The sequence below is a fragment of the Natator depressus genome, chromosome 5, assembly GCF_965152275.1.
Source record: "Natator depressus isolate rNatDep1 chromosome 5, rNatDep2.hap1, whole genome shotgun sequence".
In the NCBI taxonomy this organism is placed as follows: domain Eukaryota; kingdom Metazoa; phylum Chordata; order Testudines; family Cheloniidae; genus Natator; species Natator depressus.
The window spans coordinates 69,940,722-69,967,271 of NC_134238.1; the positions used below are offsets into that span (position 1 = coordinate 69,940,722).

The 26,550-nt window shown below is 42.6% G+C and overlaps 1 protein-coding gene across 5 annotated transcripts in view; it reads right to left on the reverse strand.

The window, feature by feature from the left end:
- The window catches only part of EPB41L4A (erythrocyte membrane protein band 4.1 like 4A), a 209,880-nt gene that overhangs the window by 38,745 nt on the left and 144,585 nt on the right, over nt 1-26,550 (reverse strand). For all 5 annotated transcript variants that reach the window (XM_074952947.1, XM_074952949.1, XM_074952948.1 and 2 more), the window contains 5 exons: nt 13,392-13,482; nt 9,868-9,951; nt 6,725-6,838; nt 3,276-3,323; nt 109-186 (listed from right to left, as the gene is read on the reverse strand). In XM_074952947.1, coding sequence (XP_074809048.1) covers nt 109-186; nt 3,276-3,323; nt 6,725-6,838; nt 9,868-9,951; nt 13,392-13,482 — 415 coding nt within the window. The remainder of the gene's footprint in view (nt 1-108; nt 187-3,275; nt 3,324-6,724; nt 6,839-9,867; nt 9,952-13,391; nt 13,483-26,550) is intronic.

A 26,550-nucleotide genomic window follows, 5' to 3' on the forward strand; every position in this document is an offset into this window, starting at 1 on the left:
AAGTTAATATAGTCTATAAAAAGATCAGCAGAAAAACAGAACTGTTACAGAAATATTAACAATCTATTTGTGTTTTGCACTTTAGTGCCTGCAGTAATCAAAGTTTACCTGTTTCTCTTCTTCCGATGCTCCCGATTAGAATTTTCTGACTCACTACCACTGCTTGTATTACAACGAGATCGTGACCTAGGGAGTGGAACAGTAAATCAGGAACTAAGAACAAGAATCATCCATTAGTTCACTCTCAATATTAACTATGTAACATTTTGTAATTAATACTTTATAAAATAAAGAGCTTGTGTTCATTTGTTTCCTATTATTAGAATGTCCATAATACTGTAAAGTTCTGTACAAGTCTATGAACAATATCCAACAAGAAGTAGGAAACAATAGAGATGCAGAGAGAATGTAAAACTTTGTCTATACTTGAAAGTAATTTCAGAGTATGTTTTTCCGTGTTAATGATCAGAAACAATTGTTTTGAAAGCAGATGTCCACACTGCTGTGTTTTCTAGGCTTTAGCTACTTACGTTTTGGACCACTGAGTCCACACAGTACTGCATTTCTTCAAAATAACTACACAGCCTTCAGGATGGGCATCCCACTGTGTAGTCACAGAAACATAGAAATGTAGGGCTGGAGGGGACCCCAAGAGGTCAGCTAGTCCAGTCCCCTGTGCTGAGGCAGGACCAAGTAAACCTAGACCATCCCCGATAGGTGTCGGTCTGATGGGGATTCCACAACCTCCCTTGGTAACCCATTCCAGAGCTTAATTACCTTTACAGTTAGAAGCATAGCTATCCTACATTTCCCTTACTGCAGATTAAGCCGATTTACTTCTTGTCCTACCATCAGTGGACATGGAAAATTGATCACTTCACTCTTTATAGCAGCCCTTAATATATTTGAAGAGTGTTGTCAGGTCCCCCTCCCACCCTGGTCTTCTTTTCTCAAGACTAAACATGCCCAGTTTTTTAAATCTTTCCTCATAGGTCAGGTTTTCTAAACCTTTTATAAGTTTTCTTGCTCTCCCGTATACTCTCTCCAATTTCTCCACATCTTTCTAAAAGTGTGGCACCCAGAACTGGACACACTACTCCAGCAGAGGCCTCACCACTGATAAGCAGAGTGGAACAATTACCTCCCATATCTTATATACAACACGCCTTTTAATACATCTCGGAATGGTATTAGCCTTTTTTCACAACTGCATTACATTTTTGATTCATATTGAATTCATGATCCACTATAACCCCTAGATCTTTTTCAGCAGTCCTAGCACCTAGCCAGTTATTCCCAATTTTGTAGCTGTGCATTTCATTTTTCCTCCCTAAGATTCCATACTTTGCACTAGTCTTTATTGAATTTCATATTGTTGATTTCAGACAAACTCTCTGATTTGTTAAGGCCCTTTTGAATTCTAGTCCTCTCCTCCAAAGTGCTTGGAACCCCTCCCAGTTTGGTAGCATCAGCAAATTTTATAAGCATATTCTTTATTCCATTACCCAAATCATTAATGAAACTATTGAATGTTCTCCTGCTAGGCTCTAGGTATTCTGAGCTTCTTCTCCCTGCACGTTTTGGCACACCTACCAGAACCCACTACAATTCTGGGACTTGGGGACAAACCAAAAATTTCTGATGATTCCTCTCCTTTCACCCCATCATTCCCCTGGCTTTTTGAGAGTTGCACGATTTTCAAACTGGTATGAAGCAGCATGGAGGAAACACTGCTGACAGTCAGTATATGAACAGGCTGATCCATATGTATCGGCACTTTGGCAGCAAGATGGTTTTGGTTGCCTTGACAGAGACAGGTGTCATGATGATGCAGGCAATATGGATACATGAGAAGGAAACCGAGCAGTCACTTTTGCATGAGCTTTTCTTGGAGCGGCTTCTCTCTTTGAACCACTGCTTCTGGACTCTCCCAATTAGCACCTTCCTCGCTTATCAAGCCTTTCACTGGCCACTTGGACAGGAGAAAGGAGCTGTTTAACTATACCCTGAGCTTGCTGCATTTTGTACAACCTCTGAGACAGCAAGCAAGAGAGCCCTCACCAATGGGTGGGAAGAAGAGGTGGAGAGATTTTCTGGATGTTATGAACAGCCAGAGAAATTACCTTTATTGAATGATGCAACTGGTCAAGGACACAGGGTCAGTGATGTGTTGTGTTCCTATTTTGAGGCTAGACTGTTATATCTTTGTGTAAGGATTTCATGCTGCTCTCTGAAAAAGATCTTTGGAAATTTTCAGCCAATTTCATGACATTTTTAAGAATAAAAGTATGGCCAGACTGGGTCAGACCAATTGTCCATCTAGCCCAGTATTTCAACAGTGGCCAGTGACAGATGCTTCAGAAGGAATGAACAGAATGGCAGTTATCGAGTGATCCATTCCCTCTCATCCAGTCCCAGCTTCTGGCAGTCAGAAGTTGAGGGACACCCTGAGCATGGGGTTGCGTCCCTGACCATTTTGGCTAATAGCCATTGGTGTGTGAATTTACCATGAGCTGGATCACCCAGGGGTGCATCTGGCTCACACCAGCATTTAAACAGTGAGGTGACAGCCAGTCTGGATGACCCCAGAAGAGTAGAGGGCACACAGGTAAACAGACAGGCTGACCCAGGTGTGCAGCAAAGTAATGTGGGATTGCAGTGGGAGATGAAACAGTTGAATTGAAATAGGGATGTGTTCACAGCTAACTTCTTGTGCGAAAACTCATCCTGAATGTTGGTAAACTCGCTTCCAAAGGAAGTTAATTACAGTAGGTTGAGACACCAGATAATTCTAAACAAAAACGTGTATGTAGAGGCAATGCAATTTATCCTGAAAACCTCAAGTTGATCCAAAATAACTTTCAAGTGTAGACAAGCCCTCAGTAAACTTTCACCAGGCGGTATAGTACAGTAGGGTAACTTCTAGTGAGTTTTGCCATGGTGAGTCTAGAAGCAGTAACTGAGGTCGTACTATGAAGCTTTTCAGCGGACAAAGGGTACTTATACAATTTTACATGGGTGGGATTCAACACATTTTTAAATGATCCAGTAAAAAAACTAATACAAAGCTCTAAATGTAGCAATTTAGACAGACAGATAAGTACGAAATAGACAACTTTGTGCTATTGTAGGTTATTAAAGTATTGTAATTAAACAACATTCTGTATGCTACCATTTTGTTGTTTGTATTAGAATGTAATTCATCCCTATTGAGACATAAATACAGAAGTCTCCAATATTCTCTTTCCAACCTCTCCTTGTCAAATAATATTTACCTTCTCCTTTGCTTTAGATCTGAATCTTCACCACTGTTCTGGGCTTTCCTATGACATAAAGATAATTAAGGAAGCTTTGAATGAAACATTATTGGCCACTTGAAGTCTAATATTAATAGGCACTCACCTTCTCCAACAAAGCCTTCAGAAAGAAAATAGTTGATGCTTGTAAAGCGCTTGAAGGATCAAAGTATTCTTATACCATTTTAAAAACTATCATATGCACATGGAACACTGGTGAGTTATTTGTGAGATCTGAAATTCATTTTCTAAAGAGTACTGAACGACTTTAAAAAACTTAGAATGACTTAAGTGGACTTTGCAAATAAACAGAAGGAAAAAACAGTCTGATCAGGTTGTGATTCTACTGAGTTTAACAGTGTTCTTTAAAAGTGGCCCGAAAAAGATTTTTCATTGATCTTGTGCCCACTTTTGCTTCTGTATGATGTAAAAAGAAGGGATTAAGGGCTGATTTTTTTCTCTGTTTTTTTACAATAAAAATATGAGGAATGTCAAGTTTGGTTCTCCCCGGTTTATTTGGAGGACATCCTAGGGGAACCAGAAATGTATATTCTGAGTTCTCGCACCTTACCTAAGGAGGAAATATGGTGTTCAATCTTCAACAAGGAGGTTACTTTTCCAAAAGTCACTGAAGTTAACCAGGCCAATTGAGGCCAGATCCTCGTGTGAATCAGTGAAGCTAAGCTGATCTACATCTGCTGAGGATCAAGTCTGAAGGTTATAAGCAACTGACAAAAGATCCTTTCCTCTCTCAATTATAGTGATGTCAGTTTTACTAGTTCTCCAGTCATCAGAGAGTCTTTCAAAGCAGACAAGTCCTGAATTTTTAAGTATTTAGAAAATAACAAAAACTTTTAGGTCTTCTTTATACATTAGTATAAAGCAAAATATTAACACACTTTTCATTTTTTTCCCCTTGAACTTTGCAGGTCACCTTTAACTATGCATAGATGGATGGCTATAGTTCCCTCTACAGTCAATGACAACGCTCTCACATTGACTTCAGTGGGAGCAGGGTTGAGCTCTCCAAGTTAGCCAATAGAGTGCATTCAGTGTAGTAAAGTCTGACTTTTTTCTACTAAGGCTAGTAAACAGCACACAAACAGCACAATTATTCTGTTATAAGGCAGATGAAAAAACAAATGCACTAATGAAATTCAAGACTCAGCAGGATATAATTGGGTTAACATCTGACAGTGTCCACAATCTCATGTATGAGATAAGACTTTGAAAAACATTTGTATAATGCTGTGGCCTAAGAGAAAATGTGTTATTGGCATGACCACCTAACAATATTGTAGATATTGCAGATGCCTGTCCCAGGTAATACATGCTACACATCTCAGAAAGATCTCTTATTGCATGGCACACAAGTGTTATACTTTTCATGACATACAGTGTTATACATTGCACATTTAAATTCCCTTTTTTAAAACTGACCCCAGTGAGCATTCTGATGGCTAAAATTGAACTGAATCAGAATAATGGTCTCAGGAAAATAAAATACATTCCAAGTAAGACTTACAAGCGCCAGATACCCAGCAGGTGGAAATCAACATAATCCAGTGACTTCAATAGAGCTATGCTGGTTTATACCAGCTGAGGATCTGGCCCACAGGATCCAGTACAGAGGTGGACAAACTGCAGCCCGCAGGCCACATCCGGCCTGTGGGACCGTCCTGCCTGGCCCTTGAGCTCCCGGCTGGGGAGGTTAGCCAGAGCTCCGGGCGGCAGGGCTGCGAGCTCCTGCCGGGCAGCGTGGCTGTGAGATCCACCAGCTGTAGTGTATTAAATTGCTCCCCGTAGGAATGTGCTACTTATGGTGTACTACTTACAGCTGCCAGTCCTGGTGCTCTGAGTAGCATGGTAAGGGGGTGGGGAGTGGGGGGGTTGGATAAGGGGCAGGAGGTTCTGGGGGGCAGTTAGAGGACAGAGAATGGGGCAGCTGGATACGCATGGGAGTCCCGGGGGGCCTGTCAGGGGGCGGAGATGTGGACAGGGGTTGGGGCAGTCAGGGGACTGGGAGTAGGTGGGGTCCCGGGGGGGTGGTTAGGGGTGGGGGGGCCTGGGATGGGGCGGTCAGGGGACAAGGAGCAGGGAGGGTTGGATGGGGCGGGAGTTCTGAGGGGGGCAGTCAGGGGGCGGGAAGTGGGAGCGGGTGGGGGCCAGGCTGTTTGGGGAGGCACAGCCTTCCCGACCCAAGTGTAGTGTATTAAATTGCTCCCCGTAGGAATGTGCTACTTATGGTGTACTACTTACGGCTGCCAGTCCTGGTGCTCCATAAGTAGCACATTCCTATGGGGAGCAATTTAATACACTGCACCAGCCCTCCATACATTTTCAGAATGCCGATGTGGCCCTCAGGCCAAAAAGTTTGCCCACCCCTGGTCTAGTATGAGGTTATCAGGCAGATTTACCTGGTGAGATCCTCACCACTGCTCACCCATTCATGCAGAATAAAAGGGCTGCAGTAGCATAAATGGCCCTAAAAACCCTATAATCCATCTGAGAGAGGATTCCCTCACCTTCAGGGCTGGTCTCTGAGGACTCCCTTGCAAGCCCTGATATCAGAGGCATACTGAGGACAGTGCTCAGGGTGTTCGGGGCAGGGCTGCAGCACACAGCACTCTGGAGATTCCCGGAAGTGCTGTGGCTGACATAACTAAGATAACCCTGGAGACCTATTGAAAGTATGCTGGGGGTCTCTCCAGCACTCGGCGCGGCCCAGGATTGCAGCTGCAAAGGGCTGTTGGATTACATTAGCCACAGTTCTTCCTGGATTGCAAGTTCGGGGCTTTGTCTGTAACTCGCACAGTACAGAATCTCACCCCATATTGTTTTGTTGTATTTGACTAAGTTACTCAAATGTTTGTATAATTAAAGGAACATACCAAATAGTTCACAGCTCTGTTTTTGCAGACATACTGTCCAATGTTCTGAGAGTCACCAAAGGCCATATTGAGGAGCATTTCCTTAATGGCTTCACCAGTTTAGCCTTTTTGTTTGAAACAATAGTGCAGTACTGATATTCTTTATAAAATCACATTGCCAAACAAGCGGCCTCCTCACTCTGCTCCACATAGCGAGCAGCAGCAACTGGGATAAGCACATGGGGCAGATCATTCAAATCCCCAAACCAGCTGGCACCAGCAACCACAAGCAGGCAAAGGGGCTAAGTCAAGGCCTTCCAGCCTCCCACCTCTCCCACTGGACTTAGGATTTTCCTAGGTCACAGGGGCCACATTTTCTTCCTTCCACAAAGAGAGCAGTAATTCTGGAATTTTTGTTCACTCATTGACTATTGGTGCAACTTCTCTTCTCTGACAAAGCTCTGGATTAAGCAGCTTTTACTGAGCCCAAAGCAAGGAGAACTGCAAAAGAAGACTTCTGTTGTAAGAAGAAACTAATATAACTCTCCACATTCTTACCTTCTTCTAACTTGTTGCCCAGATTCATTTTCACTGCCACCTGATGGGTTCCGTCGTCGAGAGTAAGGAAACTTTGGTGATTTATTGCGGTCATTGGAAGAATTATACAGTCCACTAGAGTTAAACAGCAGGAGTAAACAATTGACCTCAAAAATATCAGAAGATTTAGATATCCCAGCATCATTGTACAGAAATACTGTGCAGGCACATACTTAGATTTTTAAAAATAGCTGTAATGGCCATGTTAAGAATTAGTACATTTCTCTACTGAATGGAGTGTAGATAACAAGATTTGGTCAAGTTGAGATTGAGGATGTTATTGTTTTTCAGAAATAAATATATTACACTGAATCTTGAAAACAAGGGACAATTATACAGAACCCTTCAGGGTGTGGTAATTGGACATTACAAAGCACTGCCACTGATTCAGTAGTTTTGGGCAGCCACAAAGAAGAACAGACCCATCCATTATTTCTGGCATAGGAAGATTTTGTAATAAAGAACTGTTGTAGCTGAGAGCTAAACTTTCAGATACACATTTTATTTATAATGCTAGTGAAAACAGGAGACTAATCCAAACTATAATTTACATATGTAGGGACCTTAGCCCCCTCCCGCAATGTACACATAACTTTAATTAACATAAACCATCCAATTAATGCAAATGGGAGTTATGAGACCGTAACATAGATGCCCTAAAGAATAGTCCTTGTTTAGAAACTAAAAAGGGTTCCAGAGACTTTGTGCACTGAAATAAAAATGTCAGCAATTGCCTCTATAAATATTAAAAAAAATATGCTATGGAACCAAACAACATGAACCTCTCAAGATATTTTCTTAATTGCAATTAACCAAAGCTCTCACTCAGGTTTTAGCTCTCCACACTACCATCCACACAGAAAAACCTATTACCTGAGTCTAGAGATGCTTTGAACACATGCTTTGAACACAGCTTGCTTACCTGGCTAGAGGTATAGGTCAGAGCTGAGCTCTACTTTAACTTGGGCTGGAACATGCTCACTTTCCAGTGTGGCCGCAGCCCGTACCCAGGTTACATAACTCAAGTGCTGAAAGTCCTCCAATGCCTTTCCACAATTCCTCCAGGGTTGTATTTTCCTGCCCTTCTATTTATTCCCTTCCTCTACGCCCGCCAGATGTCACCTTACAGTTTATATACACCAGACTGACATTTCTGCGCCACATTCCATGAGACTTGCTCCATTTCTGCACAGCACTCAGAGAGCACTAGAACAGAGAGGCCATCCAGGAAATCCTCATCCCATTGTGTTGCTGGCTGGTCAGAGGCTCACATCAAAATCAACATATCTGTGAGAACATCGCCAAGAGACTGGCAGAGGTGGGGATTCATCAAATGGGAATACAGCACAGGAAAAGTATCAAAAACTTGAAGAGTGCACACTGCAAGGCAAGAGACTCCAACAGCAAGTCTGGCATCTCACCAGGAATACCATCAACTTGCTTCTGAACTCATATGGCCTCTTCATCTGTGTGTCCTGGCACTGAAGGGTCAGCACAAGCTCCTCACACAGCTCCACATAGGTAGTCTTCCTTATGTGTAGGGAAGACCCAATGCTGGTCATCCCAGGTTTGCATGATGATGTAGTCCCACCATTCAGTGCTTGTGGTCTTTGATACATCAGTCATGATAGGGGGATTCACAGCAACTAAATCCTGAATCAGCTGTGCCTATTGCGCCATATCCGCATACAGTCTGCTGATCTCAGCAAGACACACTGTTGCCTTCTCAGGGTGACAAGCCACTGCCAAAATGCTCTCCACCACATTTCATGCCCTGCACTGGCCAGCTATTCCAGAAATAAGAGTTGCATTAATGCCAACAGCTGGAACAGGTCATGAACGGGTCCTGAGCTGGACCCATGCCTTGCTACTTGTTGGAATGGAGGCACAGCAATGTGGAGCATGCCAAGCTGGAAGTGCTTGACTTTACTGACTTTGAGGGCTAAGACTACTTTCGCACAGGGGCCTAGGAAGGACAGACAAGTCTGATGTTCTGACTGGATCACAGCACAAGTTAATTAATTTACAATATGATAATTCCCCACAAGTACTCTTTGTGTGAAAATATTTAAGGAAACGGTCATATATATGAGAGCATGTGTATACTCTGGCCACAATGTCAGGCAGAAGGCAAAACAAGTGCTTCCAAAACCCCAGTGAGTATATATTTCATTATGACAGAGTGGTTTATTGCTCTTACACTAAGTAGCTCCACAATCTTTTTGGATGAGATATGTTAAACTAAGGTTCTAAATTGGTGCATTGAAGATCACTTGGTATTTTTCACAAAAAAATGATAATAACACCATGTATTCAGCCCAAAATCCAGTTTGGGTGTTACATTCTGCCTTCCTAAATACCCGCTGGTGTTTCAGTTACATTATTCTTCTTAACTCCCTGCCATAAATGGTTATTTTAGAGCATTACTGTGCTCAGTTCAAGAGTTGGTACTTCATTCCAGAGGTGACTGCATTTCAATGGTGGAAATTCTTTATTAGACACCATGAAAACCAGCCTATGCAGCCAAGTGCTTTGGGATGGAAGGAGCTATATAATTTCAAGATCATCATTTGGCTGCTAAAATATCAAACTTGCATCTTCCCAAAGGGGTCATTTTAACACGAAAGCAGCAACATCACAGTTGCATAACATTTCCTCTCTCAAAGGTCACAAAATCATTTTTAATGTCAATTTACCATGAATGTAATAATATACTAAATGTTTCAACTAGATTAAGCATAATGTTTATTTCTTCTGCAAAAGTGTAAATTTGCTACCAGGATATTACTTTTGTACTCTGATTTACATTACTGAAAAATAAATACATGCACTTTACGCTTCTAGCAACAGAATACTTATCAATTGTTTCGTTCTTTCCCTGAAAGGGCACTGATCAGAACAAGCCATGATGGCATCCAGAATGTACAAATGGAACCCAGGGACTTATGCAGAAATGCCAGGTAACATGCTACACATACAGGTCTGGCTCCTGGAATGCATGATATATTGTCACTCGGACCTTGCTACTCATAAATATATTACATCAACCACTCTTGCACCATCAACGAAGCAAAATCTTTGCTATTGCATGATGTTTACCTTACCTCTGGGGGCCATTTTCCTCCCATGGTGCACTTATTTTACTTCTTTGGGTTTCTGGACTATTTTCACTTTTTGCCTTTTTAAAGCTAAGGAAAAATACATATAAAAATAAAAACCATGACAATGATGATTTAAAAACACTTTATTTTGCCTATGACCTCATTAATGCTCATTCTAGAGACTGAGGGCTTGGGGCTTGTCTGAGGGCATGTCTACACTTACCAGAGGATCAATGCACGGTGATCGATGCATCGGTGGTCAATTTAGCAGGTCTAGTGAAGACCCACTAAATCGACCACAGATCGCTCTCCCGTCAACTCCTGTACTCCATCTGAATGAAAAGTGCAAGGGGAGTCGACGGGAGAGCGTCTCCCATTGACATGGCGTAATGTGGACGCGGGGTAAGTAGATCTAAGTATGTCGACCTCAGCCAGCTCAGTTATTCACCTAGCTGAAGTTGCGGAACTTAGATTGATCTCCCCCCGTAGTGTAGACAAGACCTGAGAAAACCCAGTTCTCAGGCATAAAATCATTGGCCCTCCATCCTGAAGAACTCCTCACAGAAACATCAGCTATGGAATTGGAAAGAGCACCAGCAAATTAGCTCTGCAATATCATTTCTGACTAACTCTGGAAAAAAATGTTTCAAGGCAGCCAGGGATAGGACAGTGGACTCACAAGTAGTTAGTAGTGAGCATCTGACTGAACTCTTACACTACCTATGGAGGAGAAGCCGTCAATATGTTCTAAAACAGTGGCTCTCAAACTTTCCAGACTACTGTGCCCCTTTCAGGAGTCTGATTTGTCTTGCATACCCCAAGTTTCACCTCACTTAAAAACTACTTGCTTACAAAATTAGACATAAAAATACAAAAGTGTCACAGCACACTACTACTGAAAAATTGCTTATTTTCTCATTTTTACTACATAATTATAAAATAAATCAATTGGAATATAAATATTGTACTTACATTTCAGTGTATAGTTTACAGAGCAGTATAAACAAGTCATTGTCTGTATGAAATTGTAGTTTGTACTGACTTTGCTAGTGCATTTTGTGTAGCCTGTTGTAAAACTAGGCAAATATCTAGATGAGTTGATGTACCCCCTGGAAGACCTCTGTGTACCTCTGGTTGAGAACCACTGTCCTAAAACACCTGAATCTTTGCAAGATCATCTGTAATATCTCTTCTTTCTTTCAGTTTCTTTTTCCATTGCTGGTTTCTACATTTTCTACTCCAGCCAAGGAAAAATGGCCAAGACTCCCTGGACAGGCTATCAGTGTCACTCCAAGAACTGGTTTCTGGTTGGAGAATGCTCTCTCTCTCTCTCTCTCTCTCTACATTGGCTGATCATGCCTTCCCCACAGCACCTACAGTTTTTGCAGCTGGGAATACTAACTCAGACTCCCAGTCCAGCGTACCACTGGATAATCACACTAGCTGTCACTAAGCTCCTCATAACTGTCACAGCATCATATTGCAAATATAAATGCTACAGACACTTCCAAAGTACAAACCATCAACAGAGGCTTCTAGAGAGGTTTAGAGAGACACAAGCCAGCATTCTTCACTGTAAGGGTAAAGTTTCTCACCTCCCTGATAGACTCAGCTTTATTAAGAAAACTTGGATACTTAATTTGTTAATCTACTTTTAACCTCAGCCTTCTGTTACTCCAAGTCATTGAGTTAATCATTTAATTCTCATATAGTGTAAAAACTGAAAAGCTACCAACAAGGCAGCAGAAAAAGACAGAAATTAAATGAGGTCACTTCAGAAGGTGAATCATATTTTTCTTAATATTGCACCCATTTGGCTGTCAATTCAGATGTATGCAGAGAATCTATTCCCAACCCCAACTCACTGCAGTTGGTGCAAATGAACCCGATAAATAGGTTCTGTCCTGTATTGAGGGACCCTCCCCTGCCCATTTTTCCCCCCATAGCATTACAATTACACAATGAGGTGATCATTAGAATGGTGACACAATTTTAAATGTATGTCCAACACAGTTTTAAAAAAGAGAAAGAGGAATAATCCCAGGTGCTGAATTAACAGTATTAGAATTCTAAACCATTTCTCATTCAGAGCAGACATACATTTTACAGCTAGAGTGCTAGAGCATGGCAGCTCTTCAAATACTGGCATTATCTTCAGGAATGCAGTTGCAAAAGGGATTGAGCTCATTCAGTATCTCTGAAAAGGTTAGCATTGGAATTTCATGAGAGATTACTGTTTTTTTTCTGGTTTATCTTGAATTTATATCATTTATGCACAGGTGACCAGCTATCTATTTCAGCAGTGAATGAGATGCTAAGCTATGACGACTCAGCTCAGAAGAGTTGATAAAAGATGCCTTGTAAGCATTTTTAGAGTGTACTACTAGAATGAAGTGGGATGGAGTACCAAATTGCAAATGCCTCACAGAGGAAGTATGCTGTCTGGTCCCCATGTTTAGTAGAGGTGGAAAATATTTCTCAAATGCTGATACAGATACAAAGAAAAATCAAGGCACTTTAGGAATTTTGTTATTTAACTCTCATACTAGAGAAACTTCTCTCTTAATATCTTCTCTAACAGTGGAACAAGTCTCTATACAGACAAGTGCCTACAATACATAAGATATGCAGCCTGCAAGGAATAGCAGATATACTCTGAAGTTGTTTTAATCAGTTCTTTTCATTTAAAATGATTAACACCGTTTAAAAACATACATCAATGGAAATCTGCGGCAGAATTTTTTAGACTTTCAATTTTGTCATGTTCAGGTTTTCAGGTTCAGGTTTTCTTTCCCTCTTAAGTATATCTATTAACTGGAGAAGTATATTTCAGTTTTGAAAATTAAAGAGAATGGACCATTATATTCAATGGAGTGTTGCTGATTTACATCAGGTCATGATCTGGCCCAAAAGATTCTTAAACTTTGGTCAATATTATGCCTGGCCTTACCAGTGTCTGCAGCACAGCAGAGTGGGTGGTGGCTACAAGGACTGACAGCAGTGCCAGATTTCCCAAGGTGGGCAGCTTGGGTGGGATGGGGCCATGCCCACCTTTTCCCCTGCCTCACACCAGAAAGAAGAGCTGGCCCTGAACAGAGGCGGAGAGTAGGAACACATGCTGCGCCCTTTCAGAGGATTTCTCAGACTCCATTCTTCCTCTGCATTCTTGGATACATTGATCCTTCCTTCTGAAGCTCCCACTGGGGCAGTGGACCTTCACCCCAACCCCAACCCAGGCAGTGACTTTCATGCCATAATCTGGTGGGTTTTTTGTTTAAATCAAGACTGGATGTCTTTCTAAACAATACACTCTAGTGCAGCCAGAAGATAAGACGTTGATACAGGAATTACTGGGTGAAATTCTATGGCATGTGTTAGGCAGAAGGTCAGACTAGGACACCATGAAGATCCTTCCTGGTCTTAAAAATCTACTAATATTTAATATACTTCTTTTTCTATCCAACACTTTATGGGAGCTCTTCATCAGTAAGCCAAGATTAAACCTTTTTTGGTCTCACTACACTTACCTTTTTACTGGGGAAGGTGCAATAATTTTAGTGGTTCCTTCTTTTTCCCCATTTTCCATATTTGCAGTAACGTGATTTATGCTTTTGGATCCTAGGAAAAAAACAAAACCCCAAACCAACTTTTAATGGCTCTCCTATATATTTTGGCTACTTTGCAGAACTTTACACAATCCTATTGCATTTACTGTGGTATTGTGAAATACAAAAACATACAATTGCTAGAAGAATAGGAGTACTTGTGGCACCTTAGAGACTAACAAATTTATTAGCATATAAGCTTTTGTGGGCTACAACCCACTTCATCGGATGCACAGAATGGAACATATAGTAAGGAGATATAAATATACATACAGAGAAGGTGGAAGTTGCTAGCTTATTGGTTCCCAGACTCTGGTCCATGAAGCATGTGTTAGCAATCCCTGAGGAGAAACTGGTCAAAAGATACTAGTTCCTTAACTTTATATCTAGCTGCACTGCATTAAAAGAAAGCTAAAAATATATTAAATACTTCCTTAATATTACCTTTCCACATAAGCAATTGCTGCAGTTCCCATAGGGATATTATGCAGCTGCAAACAGGAGATGGTCTGCCCAACTATGAATAGGAGGGGAGGTGTCTGGGAGGTGTCTTTATTAAGATGTAGTCCATACTACAAAAGAGTTGGTAATCCCTGATGTAATAACTGTGTGAAAAGAGGCCACTGAAATAATAATACAGCACAATGGATGGATCTTTTTAAAGGAAAATTTCTCAAATTGATAACTTAACATTGTTTGATGCTTGGATGATTTACCTGTATAACATTCATTATTACAATAGAACTTTGCTAATTTACACTTCTGACCGGAGAACAGCTATAAATTAATGAACTTGTGAAATGACAAGTAAATAGGCAAACACAATAAACAATCAAAATAATGCTCATGAAACTTTGTCTTTTGTTCATTTATTTTCTCAGTTGTAGTTTAGTTTTAGTGGAGTGTGGATTAGCTAGATTTTTAGTGTATTAGTTATTTATTGGTGCTGACAATGCACTCAACATGTAAACTGACACAATCTCCGCCCCCAGGAATTTAGGACCCAATGTTGATCTGTGGGGGAGTAAGCCATTTAGGTGACTGGGCACTCTGAGCTGCACTCACAGAGTTTGTTTGCTATTTTTCTGTTTGAGGAACCACAGGCTGTGGGTTCCAAACCCTCCCCCTCCTCATACTTGTGGATCACAGGGGATCAGCCAGAGACTAGGAGCATATGTATAGAGGACACTTGGCAACAGTTTACTCGCAATAATCTGTCAGGTGCCTTCCCTATTTTGGTTCCATCCACCCCAAATCTGTAGGGCTGGAATCTATGAAGAGGATTCCACAAAATGGGAGGAAAATGCAGCACTCCCTCCTTCCATGCCCCCCCTTCCAGGATCCAAGGAAATAGGTTCATGGATTTATGCTTTGAGAAGCAGAGAGACTTTAAACTCAGATTTATTCACACATAACACTCTAGGCTAAAACAGTTAAGCTCAAAGTAGTATAAAAATATTACACTGTATATAAATTTCCACATTTCAAAATCATTAAAGGAAAAACTATTTAACCAAATATATCCTGAAGGTTTGTTACCACCATCAAGATTTGTTTATTTTGGTCACACTGCCTTTTTGGCTTCCACACTGTGCAATATAATATTCACGTTTCTGGTGCCTTATTTCTTCTGGGAACTACCAAGGAAAACAATATTTTTAACACTGAGTAAATATCTAACAGAGTGAAGTATACAGATGCCGGAGCTCAGTAAAATTATTCCAAGATTTTTTAAAAAATGGATAGCATTTAGATATTGTACTATTACAATGCAAGATATTTGCAACTAGTTAAGAAATTGCTGGACCTCTGGTACACCCTGTAAAATTTATCGTTTTTAACCTGAGGCATGGTATTAGCATTGTACTAAAAATAATCTGGGTGAGACTTCTGTCTGTTCTCTGTACACGGGCTTTATAAAATAACATTCCCTTCAACTCATGCTCTCTCTTTCCACCTCAATGACAGTTTTAGCAGTAGTGCAAGGAGGGTGGCACTCTCCAGTACGCAGTACCGGCAAGAGATTTTTAGCGGGTACGGGGTACCAGAAAGACTTTGGGCTAGCCCCCGCCCTGGGGGGGGGAAGGGAAGAGGGGGGCTGCACTCTGCTCCTTAAAGGAGAAAAACACAGGTAGGGAGGGCATTCATTCTTTATATGGCTTTAACAGCACAACGCATATGCTAACAAACTTAAACAAAGGCTTTGTTTAAGTTTGTTAACATACTTATTGTGCTGTTAAATTGGTCAGGAGTCTTCAAGAGGAGAGGGGTGGGGTGGGGGGGATGGAAGGTGTTTAAACAGTGTTTTTGATTCTGTTTCTCCCCATTGGTCTGAATTATCCATGGCATTCATACTGCATCACATCAAGTCCAAATCATTAGATGAATGCCTCTGCTTGCACTGACCAGAGGAGGTCTGGATTCTGATATCAGCCCAGTTCTGCAGCCTGATGGGAATCAGGTGTTGTCTACAGTGTACATAGAATTCTTCTTTGCAGCCAAACTAGCCTAACATGCATTTTGCTAACTGGAACTGGAGCAACAAAACAAAGAAAACAAATGCCTCATTTTCCAGCTTTGTGAGTGAGAGAGCTATAAGTGAAGATTATAATGCCGGACACTGATGTCCTTAAACAAGCTGCCTCAGGAATCTGCCAAGAACTTTGCTGAAAATATGTTTCTCATCTTAGCAACGGAACTAAGATTTATCACACATCTGCCCACCTTTATTCAAATGACACTCCTTCTGATCTGACAGCTCAGGCATTGTCAGTTTCATCTAGAACAATTTGCAAACTTGGAACCAAATCCTGTAAACCCTTAATCATTTGATCAATCCAATTGAAGACTATGGGACTAGTTGCATGTCTATGGACCACTTTTGTGGTAAGAGTTTCAGCTGTCTGTTCTGTTCCTATAAAAGAAGTTGAATCTCCAATTGAAATGCAATATTTTGGTACAATACCATAAAGCAGTTTAGGATATAGTTCTACTTAAAATTTGTCTTCTAACAAGTCATACATATGCTGAAATGGCTCCTTACCCAACTCCCATATTCCATATAAACAGACTGAAATACTACATATTTTGGGGGAAAGTGAGTAGTTAAGCATGTTGATGTTTGTATATCCAAACACCCATTTCAGCATTGTACTGGAAAATACAGCTGAAGAAAGTTTAACAGCTCCAATTGTTTTCTGTGGTTAATCAGTGTGAACCTGAAAAAATTACATGCCTTCTAAGAGAAAAGAATCAGTCCACACTTACTGAAAAAAAACTTCCTTCCAACTAGTGTTCAGAAGAGCGCTACAAGCCACATACATAACCTCATGAGCAGAGGGCAGAGAGGTTTCCCTCCCACATTATGACCCGCAAAATAATAAAGAATAATAATAATAAAATCTCAAAGAGGCAGAGTTTCACAGATTTGCAAACCTAAAAACCTGTGTTATGCTTTAAACCACCTTAGCACATAACTTTTTAATGTTTATAAACCTGGTAACTGCAAAGGAACACTGAAGCCCATTAACCTGAATGTGTGCCAGCCAGTATGCCCTCACTGACTAAAGGTGCAGTCACACCTGAACAGCTAAAAATTAACCTTGCCCTTTTAGGCTAAATGGAGTCATGTTTCTAGCTCCATCTCTGTTGTTCCATAATAGATAACAAAACTCTAGTGGGGCATGGTGTTGGCACATAGGGTCTCAGGTACATAGTGTGATTTTTCAGAATCTCTTTTGGGAATAGTCATGTAGGTGAAATAGCTGGTATTTATGATTATGCTATTTCTATGTATGTATATTCATCTTGGTATCTGAAGTTATATTAGCTATGTTTACTACATGTTTGCTCCTGTGGTAACGCCCACAAGGTATTTAGCCAGCACATGAAGGAACAAGTCAAGTTGAATGGCCCATTAAGAAACACTTAGCTCATAATGGACCCTGGAAAACGCCTGTCTACACTTATAATGGACTTTTTGGTGAATGTTCTAACTAGAATATGGGTGGGGGTGATGGACATGTAACTTGCTCGTGTGACTTCAAACACCATCATTCACAGTAAGAACAGATTTCTCTTTACTTGGCACTTGGCAGAAGCTAAAAGGCCCTGGCCTGGAAACATATAATTTTTTGCCTCTTTCCTGCTCCGGCCTCTGGACTATGAACATATACTAATGGGAGCATTCTAACCAAGGGACTGAGGACTTTAAGGTAATTTGGAGCCTTCCTATTTCCTTGATCCTTTGCAGATGGACTTATGAGTTGGATATGGTACAGAGACTGTCCTAGCCTCATTGATTGCTGATTTCTCCCTTACAATGCACAAAGATCAGATGTCTGCTGACTTTCTCACATGAATCAGCAGCCTTTGATACCGGTGGTATAAGCATCATAGCCCTTGTTTGCGTGGTTTTATTCTTTCCTCTCCAAATGTCAAAGCTTGTTCCCATTGAACTCAATAGTAAAACTCCTTTTGATCTCAATCAGAACAGGGTTTGGCCCCAAGAGATCAGAGAATGTGATTTTGATCAATTGCTTATCTGTCATGCATGTTCTGCCAGGCTGATTTTGATTGCCCCTCCTGTACGTCATGCTGAGGAAAATAACAAAACAATTTGGGCTGTAGTTCTATCAAGATGTACGCGGCACACACAGTTCTATGCCTCTTTTCCATCAAACCCAGATGGCGCAGCATCTTTGCTTTCCTAGTGCCTGGCGGAGAGCAATACTTAGATAAAGGCAAGCTGGCAGAAGCTTAGTTTGGATATAAGGGAAGCACTGATAGTGTGTTAAGGGAAAGAGGAATGATTGTCCTTCCTATCCTTCTTTCATTTAAGAAGTTTTCAATTTGGGGTGCTGCTGGATCCTCAATGACACCTGGAAGTACAGGTGGCACCAGGGGCCCAAAGCATCATTTTAACAAATGCAGTTGTAAAATTTTAGACAGGTAAGGGGGGTGTCAGAGGGGATGTGGAAAGTGTGGGGGCCCCAGAATGGGGGCAGGGTCACATGGAGGGTCATGTGGGGAGGTCAGGTGCCCTCCCTTGTGCTCCTTCCATGAATGCAGTACCGGCAAGAAATGATTTCTACTTGCACCACTGAATTTTAGTCACCTCCTACAAAGCTTATCTTCAAAATTGTTCTCAACTCCTGAGACAGAGTACACACCCCACTTTGTAAATCAGTTCCGGGTAGGGCTCTTGTATTGTACTTCGAAGACAATTATACTTCAAGATTTCAATTTAAAATTCTTCACGCTGCTAGAGATTGATTGACATCTATAAAACTACTCATAAAGAAACACTAGGTTTTGTGTTTGGAAGGAACAGCTTTTATAGTATCCTGGTGTGAAATAATAGCTCTTTTCAGGGTTATAATAACTAGAAGTAATGTTTAAAATTTAGTGAGGGCTCATTTGTGCCTTGTAAGCACACCCCACAGTAAGGATCAATGCAGAGAAAAGCCACCACAGAGGTAGCAGTGAAATGAATTCTGCTTCCCAGAGCTCCTGGATGTGCAAAGGCTAAGCACCCAACCCTTTCTGGGTTACAGTTTACTATTTTCCATGTGACTTTGCTGCCAGGTGATTATGGGAGATGGAGCCAAGGCCCTTTTTCCTCCCCTGGTCCTCTGTCTCCCTGAGGGAAGTAAGGAGAGAGCAGTCCTTGCATTTCTCTGAGGGCAAAGACTGTGATTCTGCCTGCCCTTTACTGTGGTCACACAAGCATAAGGATTAAGCAGACTCAGGCCCTAAATAGTGAAATATGGAACAGGTACAATTTACATTTGAAGCCATTTGTAAAAACAAAATGTAAGACAGTATTTAGGGATTCTAAGTATGCTCCATTTTATAAGTAATTAAAGAGAGAACCGAGAGTATAATCTATTTGAAGAGGTCCACATTCATCCATGCAGCTTAGTTTCTATTTTCTAGTACAGGTTAATAGGGATGATGCTACAACATCACTTGGATTGTGAAAGAATGGGGGAAGGGAATGGGAGAATAAAGGAGTTAGAAAAACCAAAGACTCTTCCTGACTTAGTCTGAATACGAAAGCCACAACCTTATTAAAAGAATAAATAATACTACGAACATTTCCTCTTTGGAAGGTGCAGCAAGAGATCAAAATGTTTAAGGTCAAAATAAAAAAGGTGACACATAGTAAGAATGGTGAAAGGCACTGGTGAAAGGGAGCAGGTTGGAGCATTAAGTTATAGGGAGTTAGTGGTGTTTGGCTTGATTAGTTTTGTGGGTAGATGTATTAGCCTGCCCATGCCATTAGAAGTATGTGAGATAAAAAGGTCACCATTCAAAGCTAGCACACTGTAGCTAATGCTTTTTCTGAGTCCAGGGAAATAACTGCAGTAGCTCAGATTCTACTGTGTGGTAAATGGAGATTATTTACCTGTAACTGGAAGTACTTCAAAGATGCGTGGTCCCTACCGATATTCTACATGTGGGCATGCATGTGTATCATGCACCTGAGACCGGAAAATCTTGCAAGTAGCGTCTGTCTTAGTTTAGGCCTCCATCCTGGATCTCCTTGTGGTCAGCACCTAGGGTGTAGGGGTGGGGAGGACCGACTACCTCTCCAATTCTTTTTCTACCATTAATCCAGTCATGACTTGAAGCAGAAGGGAAGGAGGAAGGGTAGTGGAAAGCAGATAGGGACCACACGTCTTGAAGAACTTCCAGTTACAGATAAGTAGCCTTCATTTCTTCTTTGAGTGCTGGTCCCTATGTGTATTCCACACCTGGGTGACTGGCAAGCAGTACTCAAATAGGAGAGGGGTGCGAGGATGCAGATTGTATAGATGTCTGTAAAACTGCAATTCCAAAGGCTGCTTCAGCAGAAGGGGCTTGGACAAAAGTGCAATGCATCTTAAAAGTTGCATGGAACTCCAGGTTGCCCTCTTACATATGTCCAACATAGGCACGTCTCGAAGAAATGCTACTCAGGTTGCCTGTGTTCTAGTGAAATGGGCCTCATCCTGTCCAGGGGAGCGAAACGCATCAACTGATAGTAAAGGAGGCTACAGCCAGAAATCCACTTATGGAGTCTCTGAGCAGATATCACTTGTCTCTGTGCTCACTCCACTATCCCAACAAATAATCTAGGTGATTTTGTAAATGGTTTCATTCTTTGCAGGTCGAACGCCAATGCTCGTCTGACATTGGGAGAGTGAAGTATCCTTTTCTCGCTTGAGGCATGAGGTTTCAGGAAGAACACCATTAAGTGAAGCAATTGGTTTATGTGGGAATTTGTAAATTACCTTTGGGATGAATTTCAGGTGGAGGCAAAGGGATACGTTCTCTTTATGAAATGTAGCATATAGAGTTTAGCCAGGAGGGCCCCCAGCTCACCCACCCTTCTGACCGACCTAATGTCAACCGGGAAGGTGATCTTCATAGACAGGTGGGACATAAAGCACATGGCTCAAAAGGTGGTCCAGTAAGTGTTGAAAGTAGGAGATTGAGGTCCCACTGTGGTGCTGGCTTCACTACTTCCTAGTCAGACCCTTCAGAAATCTAGTTGTTACTGAGCGAGTAAAAATTAAATAGCCACCTACTGGAAGATGGAATGCACTGACTGTGCTAGATGGACCCACAATAAGATAACAGAAAGACCCAATGTCTTGAGAGTAAGGAGATAGTCTAAAACAGCAGGAATACCTGCAAGCCCTGATGATAACTGGTTCTGGTGCACTAAAGTAGAGAAATGGCTCGACCTGGCTAGATAACATTTTCTGGTAGAATCTTTCCTGCTGTAATTAAAAATAGTTAGAACAGCATCCCAACAGGAATGTTCTAGGTCTGATGCCCATCCAAATACCAAGCCATGAGGTGAAGAGTGTCTGGGCTAGGAAGTCTAATCCTGCCATTCTCCTGAGTTAGAAGGTCTGGGAAGGACTGAATGCTCATGGGTTGACAGATTGACATTTGTAGGCGGTCTGCAATTTGAACTGTCTGGGCCAATAGGGTGAGATGAGAATGACTTGTGCTTTGTTGTGACAAATCTTCCATAGAACCTGGGGTATTAGTGGTATGGGAGGGAAGGAATACCTGAAGCAGCCTGTCCAGGACAGTGGGAGGGCATTGCCCCTTGAGTCCTGACCTGTGCGTCTCTGGAACAATATGTTGAACTTCTTGTTCATAGAATCATAGAAAGGTACAGCCGGATAGGACCTCAAGAGGTCAGCTAATCCAGCTCCTTGCACTGAGGTAGGACCAAGTACATCTGAGAACTGATTGTCTAACCTATTCTTAAAAACCTCCAGTGATGGAAATTCCACACTCTCCCTTGGTAACCTATTCCAGTGCTACTCAACTGTCCTTATACTTAGAAAGTTTTTCCTAATATCTAACCTAAATCTCCCTTGCTGCACATTAAGCCCAGTACTACATGTCCTACCTTCAGTGAACATGGAGAACAATTGATCACCATCCTCCTTATAACAGACCTCAACATATTTGAAGACTGTTATCAGATCCTCCCTCAGTCTTCTTTTCTCAAGACTAAACGTGCTCAGATTTTTGTAACCTTTCCTCATAGGTCAGGTTTTCTAAACCTTTTATCATTTTTGTTGCTCTCCTGTGGACTCTCCCCAGTTTATTCACATCTTTCGTGAAGTGTGGCACCCAGAAATAGACACTATATTTCAGGTCGCAAGAGGGCATTCCTCACCGAAGGAAGATGTTTATCAGCACTGAATTGTGTAACTCCCACTTGTGATCAGTGGTGAAATGCCTACTCATGCTGTCCGCCAGCAAGTTCTGAGCGCCTGGGAGGTACATCATAGAAATTGTGATGTGGTTCTGGATACACCGGTTCCATAGGTTGACCACTGTAGGGAGCCAGGGTGGCTTCCCTCTGAACCAGAGGGTAAAGAGCCACCCTCTCAACCTGAGTGGGCGGGGCCAGACCAAGCTTACGCCAATCCCCGGAAGGGGAGGGGTGGGACAGGAAGTACAAAGGGCAAGGCCCTTTGCCCAGTGGGGAGAGCACCAGGGAGGGAGACAGACACAGGCTGCTCCCTCGCGATCCTGCTGCCGACCCAGGGGAGGCCCTCAGCCAGGAGGAACCTGACCAGGAGGAAGGCCTGTGGCGACCAGGACTGCCAGCTGTTGAGTACCCAGAGGACCTGGAGGGGCCCGGCTGTAACCCGGGCCAGCGTGAGTCCAACACAGAGGGGGAGCTGGAGCTGCCAGCAGCGGAATACCCGGACGAGCTGGAGGGATCGGAGAGACCCGCTTGAGAGACCGGGTAGGAAGTAGCCCAGGGGCAGAACTGCACCGTGGGGTGGGTGCGTTTGGTCAGCGGGCGCGGATGGCCCCCCGCTGACCCAGCGGCAGGACCTTCGCCTCCGCCACTGTCAGGGCCCTGGGCTGGAACGCAGTGGAGTCGGGTGGGCCTGCGTTCCCCTACCCCGGCCAACCTGCCTTGGGTAGCAGAACCACGCGCTACAAACCCGTGCCGGCGCTCCCCCTGCCCGAGGGGCGCGCCGCAGGCCCGTGCCGGCGCTCCCCCTCCCCGAGGGGCGCGCCGCAGGCCCGTGCCGGCGCTCCCCCTGCCCGAGGGGCGCGCCGCAGGCCCGTGCCGGCGCTCCCCCTGCCCGAGGGGCGCGCCGCAGGCCCGTGCCGGCGCCCCCCTGCCCGAGGGGCGCGCTGCAGGCCCGTGCCGGCGCCCCCCTGCCCGAGGGGCGCGCTGCAGGCCCGTGCCGGCGCTCCCCTGGCCTGAGGGGCGCGCTGCAGGCTCCAGCCACCACACCTTTCCCGCTAATTCCCCAGCGCCCGAAAGGTGTGACTAAGGCCCGCCAGTGGCACCATAGCTCTCCATTGCCCCCTAGGGGCTCAGAGGGCTGATTGAAACCTGTCACACCACCTTTACGCACAATGGAAAGGATTTTCCCCCTCCTTGTTTATTTGTAAGAAGACAGCTGTCATGTCATCTAACATTATCTAGGCATATCAGGATCGTATGAGTGGGAGGAATCCATTGCAGGCCTGTCTGACTGCACTTAGTTCCAAGAGATTGATATACATCCTGGCTTCCCAAGGTATCCACACACCTTGTGCCATCTGATTGTCCATGAGGGATGTGATCATGATTATCACCATGTTGGATTCATCTACCAGGTAAGTGAAGTCCTGACATTGATGGGGATTGTCACTATACTGTTCATGCTGTGTCTGTCTGGTGTATACACTGAAGGGAGCCAGACTTGTTGAATATGGAGATGCAGCCTGGTGAACAACGTTGTAAGGGCCAGACCGTGGACAGCCTGTGTGCATCGGTCAGTTACCAAATTATGGTCAGGAGACGAATAGTTGGGTCAGGGTCAGGCACCAAGTTGCAGGTGGGAGGCAAGTAGCAGAGTTGGGGCTATTCATGGTCAGGAACCAGGGGACAGACTGCAGGCAAGTAATAGAGTTGGGAATGAACCAGGGTCAGAAGCTGGAGTCAAGGATTCACAGTGAGGCAAGCTCAGGAGCGGAAGCAAGTAGTGTGTCTGCACCATTGTTCAGACAGCTTCCCATGATGTCTTCCTGGTATCTATACCAACTTGAGCCAATCAGTGGGCTACAGGGGACTGCCACTCAGGCCCCGCTGGGTGGTACTTCCTGAAGTGTTTAGCCCAGAACACCCATGGTCCCAGATTCTAGTCCTGCAGCTTCTTACAGGCATTACCTAAATACAGGAGGCCATGTGGCCCAGCAAACAAAGACAGACACAGACTGTCATTCAAGGTTTGAGAGTGACTCGGTTTATCAGACTGCTCCGGGTATGGAATTTGTCTACAGGGAGGTAGGCCCTTGCTGAGATCAAGTCCAGGTTTGCCCTATAAAGTCTATGAGCTGCATGGGAGTCAAAGTAGACTTTTACTTGTTTATGCAGATTCCCAAGGATGCCAGCAGGAGGATAAAGGACAAGGTTGCTGACTGAACTTCCAGATAGGATCTGACTGTTAGAAGCCAGGTGTCCACATACAGGAAGATGGTGTAGCTGTTTCATCTCATCTAATCTGTGTTGCCACCACTGAGAGGACCTTGGCGAAAATCCTTGATATTGTTGCCAGACCGAACAGGAGCGCACCCTGAACTGGTAGTGTTCCTGTCCTATCAGAAACCTGAGAAACCTTTGACATACATAAAAAATGGTGGGATGGGTGAACGTCTACATGAAAATAAGCATCTTTCACGACAAGAGCTGCAAAGCACGTCTTTTTCCAAGGAGGGAATTACTGATGCCAATATAACTATGCAGAATTTTAATTTGTGAATAAAATATTCAGCTGTGATAGGTCAACAATGGGCATCCATCCACCCTTTTTCTTGGGTACTATCAACTAGCTGGAGTAGAACCCGTTTTCTTGATGCTGAGGTGGCACTTGCTCTATAGCGCCTCGCTCGAGGAGTGTCCAGCTCCTATTGGAGGAGCTCCTCATGAGTGGTGCCTAAAGAGGGGCCAGGAAGGAAGTTTTGGAGGAGAAAAAAAACTTGATGGTGTAACCAAAATGGATGATACCCACTTGTCTGTTGTTATAGCTCTCCAGTTGCAGGCAAAGTATTCTAGGCACCACCAAAGGAAACTTTGGAAACGGGTGGGGATGGCATTATTGTTACGTCACAACTCTCGAATGTCCTGTCAAAAGTAACCATTGACTGGTGGATGAAGTCGGGTGGCTGTTGAGGTGGATGGGGCTGCATACTTTGCCCTTTGCACCCTTTGATGCTTCTGTGGCAGTTCATATGATCACTGGTGGTAGAAATTGTGATGTGGTTCTGGATACAAAATGGACTCTTGAAAAACTGTTCTAAGACTAATCCTACTGCTATGATTTATCTGCCATTATTGGTGCTTTGATACTAAGGTAACAGGTATCTTGGAAATACCTTCGATATATAGAATCCTTTCATATATGAATAGCTGCAGTTTTTCCTACCTTTTGTCCAATAAAATCTGAACTTTTTTTTGCATTACCTGAATTTTCTGACAGGGTTGGTGTACATGGTTTTATTTGCTTTTACAATAATCCTTATTATGTCAACTTCTGCTGTGGAATATAAATAGATTATTCAATTTTAAGAACCCTAAATTTAAATAACTTCAGGAGTCTTGTGAAATCATTAACTCATGTCTGTTTTTTATCAAACTCAGTCCCTTGACATTATCCGAATATAGTGTTTGTATTTAAACCCACTAATGAGGAGAGAGCATAGTGATACCAAAAGAAAAATAACACTTTCTTGGAAGTTCATGCACTGTGCTGTATGTTATTAACCAGAAATATTGAAACTTGATGGATTTTTTTATATGTGTATGTTTTAGAAATACCCAAGGTAATTAGAACATAGTCTAGGCAACTGGTTGACAAGTTTAATTTTTAAATTGGAACTACCTGTTAAATAAAAACATTAAATATTGTCCTAAACCAGTAGTCTGAGTTTATTTTTTATCTCAACCATATATATTACACACACATACACACACAAAGTAAAAATAGCCAAATCAACATTTTATCAAAATTTGTAATAAAACAAAAAAAGCGAAGTTAGAAAAGAATTTCACATCTTTTTGAATGTCATTTTACAAAAGGTAAAAATGTTAGTTTCGATAGAAGTGTCAATTATAAAATGACCACATTTTCAAAATCGAGAACTAGGATGTTTCTGTAGCAACATTTCTTAGGGTCACAAACGAATCATACAAAACACTTTCTAATGACTTCTGGTGTTGCTTCTTACTCAACATTATCCTCCTCAGAGTGGAGGATATCCAGTAACTAACTTTTATAAATACAACTCTGAGTAAATTTTGTTAACATTCACTTTGAGCAAAAGAACAGCTTTAATAGTTTTCATCCTCATTAAACTTTTTTCTTTACTCCAAATGTCATTCATCACATTGAACACTCAGTCTTGAACAAACATTTTGCAGTTATTAAAAAAAACATTTTGACTGATGAATTTCAGTCATCACAAAAGAAGTTCCCAGGAAACTGGGACATCATATAAAAAAGAGGACTGTCCCAATTTTACCAGGACTGCAACTATAAGCAGAGAATTTCCATGGCAC